Source organism: Anser brachyrhynchus, assembly GCF_964034855.1.
Source record: "Anser brachyrhynchus genome assembly, chromosome: 6".
NCBI lineage: Eukaryota > Metazoa > Chordata > Aves > Anseriformes > Anatidae > Anser > Anser brachyrhynchus.
In genome coordinates, this window is record NC_137700.1 from 36,894,314 (window position 1) to 36,906,870 (window position 12,557).

General features: G+C 35.6%; 1 protein-coding gene across 25 annotated transcripts in view; it reads left to right on the forward strand.

Annotated features, from left to right (window-relative positions):
- Window positions 1–12,557, forward strand: part of ATRNL1 (attractin like 1) — a 519,237-nt gene that overhangs the window by 117,854 nt on the left and 388,826 nt on the right. For 24 of the 25 annotated variants that reach the window (XM_080597609.1, XM_080597608.1, XM_080597595.1 and 21 more), the window contains 3 exons: window positions 4,291–4,375; window positions 6,211–6,419; window positions 8,814–8,932. In XM_080597609.1, coding sequence (XP_080453735.1) covers window positions 4,291–4,375; window positions 6,211–6,419; window positions 8,814–8,932 — 413 coding nt within the window. Of the gene's footprint in view, window positions 1–4,290; window positions 4,451–6,210; window positions 6,420–8,813; window positions 8,933–12,557 lie in introns of those variants that run through there. The other variant, XR_013952819.1, reaches the window with a different exon arrangement.

Below are 12,557 nucleotides of genomic sequence, written 5' to 3' on the forward strand. Positions count from 1 at the left end.
GGGTAGTGTATGGAATATTTAACAAATACTTGTACACTGAAATTAAAATTGTTGGCAAGGATCTTAGATGTTTTATTCACTTAATTTGATATCAAGTTGTCAAGATGCATTATATATTGTTTCCCATATTAAAAATAGGTTTTCTTGTAATGCTTAGTGGTGGCCCAATATAAATCTACTAAACTGAGTGGTTCTTAGCAATACATAAAAAGAACACCCAATCTGACATGGGATTCTACATGTCATAAGGCTGCACTGCTGAGTTACATAGGATTGAGCAGAGTCAATGGACTAGCATTTCAAATTATTTAAATACATAAAAATTGAGAAACTATTTGGTAAAGTAAATGTATAGTGTGCAGTTTTATAAACCTTTTACTACATTTGGAGCTACAGGTAAGGTTATTACTAAACCTGCCTGCCAGTTCAGAAATACAGATATAATTCCGGAAATAAAGTATAGAACACTGTCTGTCCCTTTTTCAGGGACTGTCCCAGCTGCTAGGCTAGAGCAATGCCTATTTCTGACAATTTTTTTCTTTTTTTTCTCTCCTGTTCAGTGGAACAGCATTAACTTGGAGTAGTGACGAGTAACCTAGCTTGACGGGTTAGAGCAGTTTCTTTGGAGATAAAAGCTGTAGGTTTAAATCCCATTGGGTAGGAAATGAACCTGTTTTTCCTGCATCTCGGGTCATTACTCTAACTGCTATAAAATTACATAAAATAAGTCTTTTTTTTTTCTTTTATCATATTTTGGAAGTATGAGCCCTTTCAGTTCTTTATTAGAAACAGTGTGAGTATCTCGTCAGATTCCAGCTCTGAGTGGGCATGGTGCTGCTGCTCAGTCTTGATTGCAGCATTGGGTAGGGGAGGAACATGAAGATGAGATGCAAATCATCTTCTCTTGTGTTCAGTGCCTATATTATTTTTTTTTTCCTGAGTTTCTATAATGTTTTCTGCAAAGGGTATATTTTGGTTCTTTGCTCTTCTCTATTGCTTACAAAATTTTGTAGTTTTGGGAGTGAGTTGTCAGGTTTTTCAGGGTCATTCTCATAGACTTTTTTGTTCATTAACAATAATTTAGTAAAAGGTGTCCATAGTACATACAAGAAATCAGATGATGAAAAAGGTGAGTAGTCACCTCTAAAAATAGCTTATAGATGTGCTGTTTTCAGATTTTTGTAAATCAGAATTTGAATTGTGGACAGTTAGGTGCTGAACGTGTACAACATTCAAAAGCACTTTATTAACTTAATTCAGGCATGAAATAGATGTAGGTGATTGGAAGAAGTGTAGGTGTTGAGGCTTCTCACTTTGGAGAGTGTACCCTGCAGCGTGTTCTCCAGGGCAAAATTCATCTGAGGTTTTCTCTCTGCTACCATCATCTGGGTTGCCTCAAACGTGGTGCAAGTCTCTGGTGTTTTTATCTTTTATCATATACGCAATTTGGTTGAATGGTGAATCCAGTCTCAGTGCCATTTCTGTATCCTCTTGCAACTGTTTAATCTACGCGAAGGAGGAGTACACATCTTTTTCCTTTACGTGTAGAATGTGTTCTTGAAGTTGAAGCCTTACCAACAGGAAGGAAAGTCTTTGTATTCCTCCTTGTACTTTTCACTGACTACACATGCTGCTCACCAATATGGAATAAAAACTATCATCCCTTTGTCTACTTAATATCTGTTACTGTTAAAAGCAGTATAAGTTTCTATGTGCCATATGTTATACTTCGTTACACGCAGACAAAATGGTAAACAGAATTTATCTCCCACTCACTAGCTGCATAGTACTGTAAGAGTACATGATATTTTGCAGAGGAAGGTTATTTTATTGTTTATTCCTTAGAACTTACCATCCTTATTAGATTTAATGCAACAAATACTACACAGAGAAGGCTGTAATATCGATAAATAATGTTGGAAATAACACTGTGTTTGCTATTTGTCACTTTCTTCTTGGCACTGTACACTAAGTCTGGAGATTTAGATACTCTGAAATCTTCAGAAGCTTGAAGATAACAGGCATGGATGAATCCTGTTTGATTTTATATAAAAAAAAAAACCACAACAACAACAAAAAAAAGAACAACGAAACACCAGTTCGTTAACTATCTGTATTTCACATCAACCAACCTGCACAGAGAAATTCTGATTAGGAATTTAAAGCTCAACAAATGGACTTTTCTTGTACAATGCTCTGTTCAGTCTTCAGTAGTCACTGAGAAGGCTAGGAGGAGATAAGAGAGAAGGCTATTTGTAACATGCTTCCCACCCCCTTTCCTCTTGTGCTCTGTTGAAAAGACCTGCCAGTTTGACAAATACCATCAGTAAGCTAGGAGTTATTATATTTCCAGCCCTCAAGGATTTCTTATCTGAAAAACCAGCCTTTATTATGGTTTTATGGTTTTCTTTCAGTGTTAAATCCGTCTTTTTTCTTAAATAACTTTCTAAGTGCGGGAAACATTCTATATTTGTGTATGTTTGTACACATACAAAAATGATGTGCAGTGCTTTTCCTAGATCAGATGAAAATTTAGTATTTTTTTAATGTTTCCTTTACCATTGTTGACATATGAGCTCAAACATGCTGCTTCTGTTAACACACAATGACTTATAGCAGCAAGAAACTCTATAGAGGCATCAAATGCCAGTGTTAGGCTGAGATATGAATACACAACTTTTATATTTATATAATATATATCTTTTATATTTATATTTAACTTTTATATTTATATATTTTCCCATCTTCTTCTGAAACTTATTATTATAGACAGTTAATTGGTGCTCTAATACCCCTAGTACTGTGATCTCTTCTGTGCAAACGGCTCAAAACCATCTCTCTGTCATATATGTACTTTCACTGTTTTATTTCAGTAGAGCAAATCAAAAGGAAGTTATGAGAGCTGAAGTGTATTTACAATATCATCATATTATGATAATATCAGCAGTGACAGAAGGTAGAAGTTGAGAAAGGGGAGGGATTCTGGCAGTTGTGGCAGCTATCGGTCCTATAAGACAGTGAACACAACTTTCCATGCTTTTTTTCTTCAAACTATTAAATTCAGAGTCCACCATCTCTTGTTGAAATTATTGCTGTTTGGACCATCTGTATTACTCTGGTAATGATGTGCTTTTAGTTTCTGTTTCCAATTTATAAAAAGATGTAATTGATTTATCTATTGCAGCCACAGTCTCGCTCTGACTTTCATGGGCTCAGGCTGTGATTCTGTGGAAGCTGAAGTCAATTGAGCTGCTTAATACTGCAGTTTTGCCTGTAGCTATGCTCTCGTGCCTTCTGTCATGTGCCAAATCCACCAACCTGTTTCAGCATGGTATTGTAACAGGACGCTAAACAGACAAAGAGCAGAATGGTTTTCTGCTTTAGAAGTGCCAGAACAGCAGCTCTAGCAAGAGGTGAACTGTTCTGACAGTGGCTATGAGAATGGGATCAGTCTAGCCAGAGTGACCTATGACCTAGGTTCTGTATAACACTGACCTTACTTGCAAGTTGTCCCTCTTAGATTTCCTAATATCTTGTTGTTTCAAGCTGAGGGTGATAGAGAAGAGGTGATAAGATTTCTTTTTAATTAGTATTATTTTAACCGTAAGCAGACTTCCTTGAACTACGTGGTCTCTGATATACCTTTTCAGTTGGATTTATATCTTGTGTAAATTATTCCATTCTAAACAAACAAAAAATAAATGCTGATGAGTGTACAGTATACCTTATTTAGATATGGTTGTCATTAGAATCATATACAGTAATTCAGAAATACTAAGTAAAAATCAACCTGTGTGATAATGCACTAACAATCTGGAAAGTCTGAGGTTTCCTGAGGTACTCCACACAATCTTACTGTATGCCCGGGAGCTTGTCTGCCTGTTGATTCCTGTAGGGCATGCATGTTTCTTGGAGTAGAAAACAGCAGCTTAGTGTTTACCTAAGGAGAAAAAAAAAAAAAAAAAAAGTCTGGCTGATTTTGCAGAAAGCTTAGTTATAAACAACAAAATAAAACAGAAGCTAATACTATGAAATGGTTTTAAACATATCAGAATCAGAAATTGTACTTCAGAGTCGGTGGGACTGATAGCTAATAGAAGCACGTAAGAACTTTGGAAGAAGATAGCCTCCTTTCCCAGATCAAAGCAGTTAAACTCAGCTACATAGGGAATAAAGTTAGTTAATGCTTAAAATACAGTAAAGTGTCTGAAAAAATCAATTTTGTGTATTTTTTCTGAAAATGTTGAGATTATTTTGTGTAATACCATATGCTTTCATTTCAACTTTCAGCTTGTGACGAATGGAAGATTTTACCAAAACCTAATCTGCACCGAGATGTCAACAGATTTGGTCATACTGCTGTTGTCAGTAATGGGTAAATGAAGCATATTTTAAATTTTCCTGACCATCATTGGGAATGAAAAACTGTCCGCAATTATCTCCATGTGAAGTATGGCTCAATGACATATAACTAGTATAATTTATTAACATGAAAAATAGTGCTTAGCAGTGGCTTTACATGTCTTAAGTAATCAGTAGTGCTAATTAGCAATTCGGCATGTTATGGAACCTGTTCAGTGGCATTTTATATGAACTTTTTAGTGTACTGAGGTGTTTCCCAATATTATGAAGTACAGTGAATTTGAAATTCAGTACCAACTATGATTGTCACTTAGGTGTAATGGGAGAAATATTTTTCTCTTTTGAGCATACTATGAGTCCTTGTTCTTCTATAATCATAAAGTCAAAAACATGTAACTGAAATTTACTTACTGGGGGAAAAGCCAGATTTTGAAGATGCTGATAGTAATCATCATCAACCACTTCCAGGAAAAGGAGAAGCCTGCAACCATCAGACTATATAAAGTTTATTCCATGCTTTCATGTCATTTGCTATGAGTAGAATTGCTCAATAAATCATTGCATAGAAACAGGAGATGGATCTGGAGTTTGCTGGATTTAGTGCCTCTCAGCTTCCCCAGCTCCAACCTACAAAGATAAAATTGTAGGACAAATGTCTCCTTTGTGATGGCAAAGTTGTAGAAAACTAGTCAGGTTTGCTTTTTTTTTTTTAAATTTTCTCTGGTTGCTAAATGACTTAATGTCTGACAGTTGCAATACTACAGATGACTGTCCCATAATGTGTGCTATGGATCATTCTAAGTTATTCAGCATCCGTATAAGTCTAGGATTTAAGTATATATTTAAGGCAATTTATGGGTCCTCTATGCAGGAATAATATCTAGGTCAGAAATAATGGTCATAAATAATAATTCAAATAAGAGTTTAACAGATTTTAACAAAAATAATACCAAGTTGCAATTCTGTGCATAGCACTTGAAGTTAATCAGCAGATTACACCATTAAGAGAAAATGTTTGGAATGAGAGATTTTAGCATCTGGTGGTTTTTCACATTTTGATCTGTGTTTTAAAACATCTAAGCTATGTCTGATACTTTGAAAAATTTGGTTTTTGAGTGAATAAGATTCAAGTGAAAATGCTTGTGTTTCTTTTCTAGAACTTAATGTTTCTAGACGGGTTTTATGTAGATAGAAAATAATGCAATATGAGATACTCTCCAAAGGTTTCTGTTATTGGTAACTAAATGATTTATTCTATTTTAAGAGTATACAACAGATATGCAAGTTCTTTCTTAATGTTAAAGGGAAGGAAAGGAGTAAGGTCTCAAGTTTATTCTGGCTTTGATGTCAGCAGTTACTGTGCTGGAAATGGTACCAAAGAATACCAAATATCCGTCAAGAAAATACCAAACATCCACTAAGAAAACCAAATATCCATCTCCTGATTATTACTTGCAGTCTTGGAAATGTTGAAGAAAAAATGTTCGTACTTCTTGCAGCCCATTTCTGCCCACTGTTCTCTTATTATCTAACTCCAAAAATGAGTACTGTTTCCTCTATAGCCATTCTTTCTTCTTTCCAGACGTTTGGTATGTGTCACTGTCTAATACATACAGCACAGCTAACATTGAGCAATTTTTTTGTTAATCTAAACTTCTGTGGAGAATTACAAAGAAAAACTTATCGATCTTCATAATGGAACCATTGACAGAGTCTTGATTAGAGAGAACTGAAGAATGTTTTTTATGATAATGTGTTATTTTTTATTACCTATCAGGACAGCTAAAGAAAACAAGAAAATTTATTTATAGCTGCTGTAAGTTATATTTACTTGCTTTTTCCTAATAGGTCAATGTACATATTTGGAGGCTTTTCAAGTGTTCTTTTGAATGACATCCTCGTATACAAGCCTCCGAACTGTGAAGCATTCAGAGATGAAGAGCTGTGTAAGAATGCTCGTCCAGGGATAAGGTGTCTGTGGAACAAGAAACATTGTGAATCCTGGGAATCTGGAAATGCCAACAACATACTTCGAGCAAAATGTCCTAAGAAAACAGGTAAGTGATTTCTAGTCTTAAAGTGTCAAATTTGCAATGCAGTGTAGGAGATGGGGTTGGGGTGGTGTGACGAAATAAAAACAGGAAAAAAAAATTGGTGGAAATAGGGGCTAGACTGTTTAGATGTTTCTTCTCCAAGAATACCCAATGCAAGAGATCTGGGGAATAAGTTCTACAGTCATTACACTCTTGGTTATTTGGGGATTTTTAATAAACATTCTTCAAGTAGGTGCAGAAAAGCACAAGCATAAGGTCATAAGGAATACAAAACATAAGAAGGTTCAAAGAGAAGAATTTACATAAAATTACATTAGATTGAATTTGGCTTATTGTTTTCGAAGCACTTGAAGCTTGGGCTTTGAGGTAATGTCTCAAATCAGTTTTCCTCTTTCTCTACCTTGAATGGATATATTCCTGGAATGGACATACATACACACACACATATACACATAAATAAAAGTCCTCATTTTGTTCTAATTCCAAGAATTCAGCGGTCAGAGCATAGCTGGCCCCTGCAGGTGATACCTAGCATTACAGGCATATTGCATAGTTCTGTCTCTATATACCAGTAACAGGAGGGAAGACATCGCTGTTTCAAGTAGATTACATATCAGTAGGAATATTTCTGTAGCATAAAATAGCATGGATACAGCTGGAAACAAACTTAAGACAAAGAAGCCCTTTGCTATGCTATGTCAAAGTTTGCCTGGTGAATTTCTGTTTGGCTGTGAGGTTGTGATAGCCATATTATTTGAAACAGTAATTGAGCATTACGAATAACTGTAGCACCTTATTCCTAAGGTTTTGCCACATCATAAATAACTTCCTTGTGAAAGTGTCATCCTTAGCTTACATGAACAGAATATGTATCAGTGCTACATAAAATTTATCTTCACATCTTTCCTTGCAGCATAGTACAAAATCATCAACCAACCAAACTTTGGCTGTGCCCTAAATGTACAAACTGCCATATTAGTCAACTGCCAGTCTACTTTCAGTGCTTGTTAACAAATTATTAGCTCTGCTTTTAGTGCTTCAAGACTTTTTTTTTTCTGTTAGCTTTTATTTATTTCTGAACAAGATATAAATTTGCAAACTTTGAAAAAGGGTGCGTTATATAACAAAAAGTTTATCTGGGTAGTTTCCTGATGAACTGCTTTTGTACTGTTTCATAATATTAGGAGATCTTGAATCTGGAAAGTTTCAGCTCCTTATGAAAAGATGAATCTTAAGACTATTAATTCAGAAATAATACAGATGAAAGCGGATGTTATTTTCCTAAAAAAAAAAAAAAAAAAAAGGCTGATTTAAGGAAATAAAATGAAGTCAGGCTGAACAAAATAAAAAAGGTTAGCCCAGTTTCCAAAATGGAAGATACATACAAGAGACAAGGTATTGAGAATTGCAGTTCTGAAGAAACTATGTGGACCTGTCAAAATCCTTGCTAAATGGACATCGCTGCTTTGATGCTGTCAAATCCTTGAATCCTTGCAGTTTCAGGTGGTAATGTTCTGCCAAAAGCCAACTTTTCTTTATATTCTTTTACACCACTTGGCTCAAGTGTTACCTGAGAGCATCATGTGAGAAATTGATGATATTAAAAGATAAGCAGAAACGTTAGTTGGTTTGTAAAAGATCAATTCTTGTACAACAAGCCTTCCCTGGCAAAGGAATCTTTTAAACTTGTATGATCCCAAGACCTCTGCATAACTGTAGAAGTGTTAAAGACAGTAATCAGTGTAGGAGGTGGTAGGACTTCTCCTGGCTGGGTCGCAGTGATTTCGCAATTTTTAACTTCCTTTTAACAGAAGTAAGCATTTCTGTGTTTCAAACTCTTGTAAATAACATACATTTCAGTCCAAGTCTTAAGTGTTAAGTATTTACCATGAACCTTTTCCTCCAAGATTTTTTTTTCTACAGAAAGGGTAGAACTCTCTAAATTTCCAACCTTTATTAGGTTTATAAATTAATTTAGGAAGACTTAAATATTTGTGAGTTCCTAATAGCCATCTTAGATATTTTATTTACAACTTTTACCATTGCCTTCTTGCATAGTGATCTATATTTTTATCGGAAATCCACATCTGAAGAAAAACTTCCTTCTGTATTAAAGCAGTGAACAATCAATAGTTTAAGAAACTTTCTGACAAACTGAATTTATACACTGTCCTAAAAGTGCTTACATGCTACAAATCAGTAACTATTCCTCCAGTTTATCTGAGACTTATGAACCTTCAAATGTGGTTGTTACTGGAGGAATTTTTAAAAGAGTAATAATTAATAGCTACAGTTCAAATAAAGGATATAACAGAAGATACTCTAAGCGAGTGTTTAAAATGTGGTACTATTCTCCTTCAGCGTGATGTTTCTTTGTGACTTTCATTTGTATTACAGTTGTTGCAGATGACAGATGTTACCGATATGCAGACTGTGCAAGCTGTACTGCCAATACAAACGGGTGCCAATGGTGTGACGACAAGAAGTGCATTTCAGCAAACAGTAACTGTAGCATGGTGAGTCTCTGCAAGTCTATGATCATGTTATTAATGTTGTAGTTTTTTCCTAGCTAAACAAGAGGCCTGTTACACCAAATGAAAGTGGAATAGTAGATTAATAGTACCTTATTTTGAACATAATCACATTTGCCTGGCTTTTGCAGTGAAAATCTTGCAGAGGGCAGAGTTGGACTACAGCAAAGACATCCATTCCAGGAAAAAAAAAAATTATGGTAGTGTTAGCCCTCTGTATATCTCTCAAGACAAATACTATTATCTCCTAATTAATGACATTTGGAATGTTCCTGAGTTATTATGAGCTGCATACAGTATGCAGGCAGAAAGTCTGGAATCAGATGAAGTGTGGCAGTTTTTTTTATTTTTTTCCTATCAAACAAAACCAGGTCAGTCTTTCTAGTTCTGATGTTCAGATCACTGATCATCACACAAATGTTTTTATTTGTCATAAAGTTGCTTATCATTTTATTAAAGGAGTATGAGCCTTTGTCAACATGAGACCAAGCAGTTTGTGATGATTTGGTAAGATTGTTCTGATCTGTGTAAACATAAGGAACATATACCTACAGATTTAAAGAACTTTATATATATATTTTTTTAAAGTTGCTTACAACCATGCTTTATACTTTGTTCTCCACCATCTGCTGCATCTCCTGCTTGTTCGTTTGATTTTTGAGAAGCTTGTAATATTTTTTTTTAGCTTGATAAAATCTGTTTCCTATATTTTTCTGCTAGTTCCAGACACCACCTGTACTGGAGTTCAAAATCCTTTCTTTATGTGCTTCCATTAGGAAAAGTGGCTTGCTCTCTAATTTGAATATGATGCAAATAAATCTTTTTCTCCACACAGACAAATTAAGGTGTGAGTTGGATTGACTCTGACACAAAGCTTGCCCATTCAGAGTGAGTAGAGCCAGCTCCAGTCACTGGCGTTTGTAGACAGTCACTGCTAATAAAAGCAATGCAGAAGTAAATTCATCAGCAGCCATATTATAACTGTCTGCCAGCGTGATTTCATATTCCAGGCTCTGATGGTTAGTTTCCTTTGTAATCTACAAGGGCTCTTCCTTTCCTAACACAGCATAATGTGTTAAGTGCCAATTTTCAAGCCATGGCTTTCAACTCTTAAGCAAGGAATAGTTGCTAAGGAGCAGACTGTCTTCATCCCTGAGAAATGTGGAGCACTGGCTGTTTTAGAACAGGTTTCTCAGTTCAATATCCTTCTTTGATAACTGTTCATAACCAAGGTTGTCAGCTTAATTAGCAACTGATGCACCAGTCCTCTCTATATCATTTCTTACCTTTTATCCAGGGTTTAAAGTGGATAGAAAAGGCTGTGAGTGGAGTTGGGATAGTAAAGAATGGGATAGTGAAAATTCATCCAAACGATTTCTGAGAAGAAATTTCAAAATTGGTGTATTGGCTGGGAGGCTATGGAGGCGGAATTTTGCAGCTATCCACATAAACCTACCAAAATAGCATCAACAGAATGGCACCATGTGGAGGAATGGCACAGATCAGGCTGATTAACCATTTTCATAGACTGCAACTTCTGGACTAGGCCCACAATATGAAAATGTTTTGACAGTACTGTGATGGTACTGTGGGGTAACAAGCTGAGGACTCAGGAATACCACAAGGAGAAACTCTCTTTTTGCAGCTGTGCAGAGTCCTTGATTTATTGCTTAGATCTTAGAACATCCAGTATGAGATAGACAATAATGTTTCAGAATCCATTGTTTTCTCTCCACTGAAACTGGCCAGCATACTGAAGATATGTTGGCAATCAGTTTGGCATTGGCCTGATGGTCATGGATGTTTGCAAAGCAGTGACTGTTCTGCTGATGGGAAGGGCTATAAAATAGGGAAATTTCCCTGAAATAACTCTGCTGTTTGGGCAGATGGACTTCATAAGTAGTACTAATGCACTGATGATACACATGTACCTGCCTATGCTCACCATCTGATGTGAGTCAGCGCATTAACAGGATGCTCTATTCCACTACTGTGCAGGCACTACTGTGTGGATCATCAAAGTATAGCATAATACTCATATCTAGTGAAATTGTAAGCAGATGCTTTCAATGCCACATTGTTCTGGAGGCCTGGCTTGTTTCAGCACTAGCAAGCTGGATTCTTTTTTTTTATTCCCCACTAAACACCCAGCTACAAGGAATGCTTGTGCATACTATGATCTTAATTGACCCATTGTACCTTATGAAAATGTTGAGGGATGAAGGCTTATTCAGTCTTACCCAAGTGGGAAACAGTTGACTTAAAATATGTGGAAAGGTTCAAGATGGTACTGAAATTTGTCTTTGGCTAGTGAGTAGATTGAACAGAATGCTAACTATAGTGCCTTGTCACTTTTTTTTTTAACCACTAAATGTGTCTATTAGATATTGTTTCTGTTATAATAAAAATTTGAAGGTTGTCTTGAGAAATTGAGCCATTGAAATTTCCCAGACTGATTACAGTGGTTTTACATAATGCTCTGAATTTATTCTGTAGTCATACGTAATGCTTGTATGCAAAATAAAAAATAGTATTTCATTTTTATCTTTGTTACTGATGAATGCTAAAAATGGCAAGATCACTTACTCTCCCTTGGTTCAAAAATGTGCAAGTACAGATACTGGTTTGCTACAGGGGCTGAAGTGAGTTACAATCTCATTAATACTACATACTCAGAGTACAGACTTCATGAAATATGTCATACTGATCTCTGTATAACCTCCTCTTGCAAGCTGTTCCATGGACACTTGCATCTAGTGCAACAATGGATTTTTAAACAGGAATATTATGTGAATATTACTTGTGAAACCTAATAGGATTGCATTCCTGTTTTTCCTTGAAGCACAGCATGCCACCCTTTTCTAAAATTATAGGAAATAGCTTTCTGTCATTGCTTTTTTCTTTATCTTCTCTGTTTTACATCTTCATTCTGTTTCCTTCAAAAACAAACAAACAAACAATGTGTGTCCTGCTTGTGATTTTTTGTGGTTATCTGATTTTTGGGTAGATTGGATTGACTTTTACCAGTAGTTCACTGGTCATTGCATTGATCTTGCATTTCGACAATTTTCGCTTGTACTGTCTGATATCCTAAGTGTCTTCCTGGTCCTTAGTGATTCTGATGTGTTTTGCCTGTTTTTTGGTAGAGGAAGATGATGATGTAGATATGATTAATTTTTTATGAAGCTATATTCACTTTACACCTCTGCATATGAAAAACTTCATCTTGCATACTGTAGCAGTGATACTCACTGATTATGTTCAGAAAACTGATTGTATTCATATTCTATAATGGAAATATTCTAAAAAAAAATCCTGTTAATTTTACAATTTTACTTTCAAATCTTTAAAAACAAAAACCAGGTTTTTGGTGGAAAGATTATTTCTTTTTGAGTGGCTGTATCTTCATATGGTGTCATTTTACCTGAAGTACTACCATGGAAGAGTAAGCAAACAATTGCTCTGCTCCTCAGGGAGGAGCTATCCCATGAAAACAAAATCTTTTTGTAACTTGTGACAAATAAAATGGACAGAGACTGAAAAGTGTTGGCCAGCTGCAACAAAAGACAAAGCTTCCTTTACTGAGAAGGAGAGGAGATGGCCTGAATTT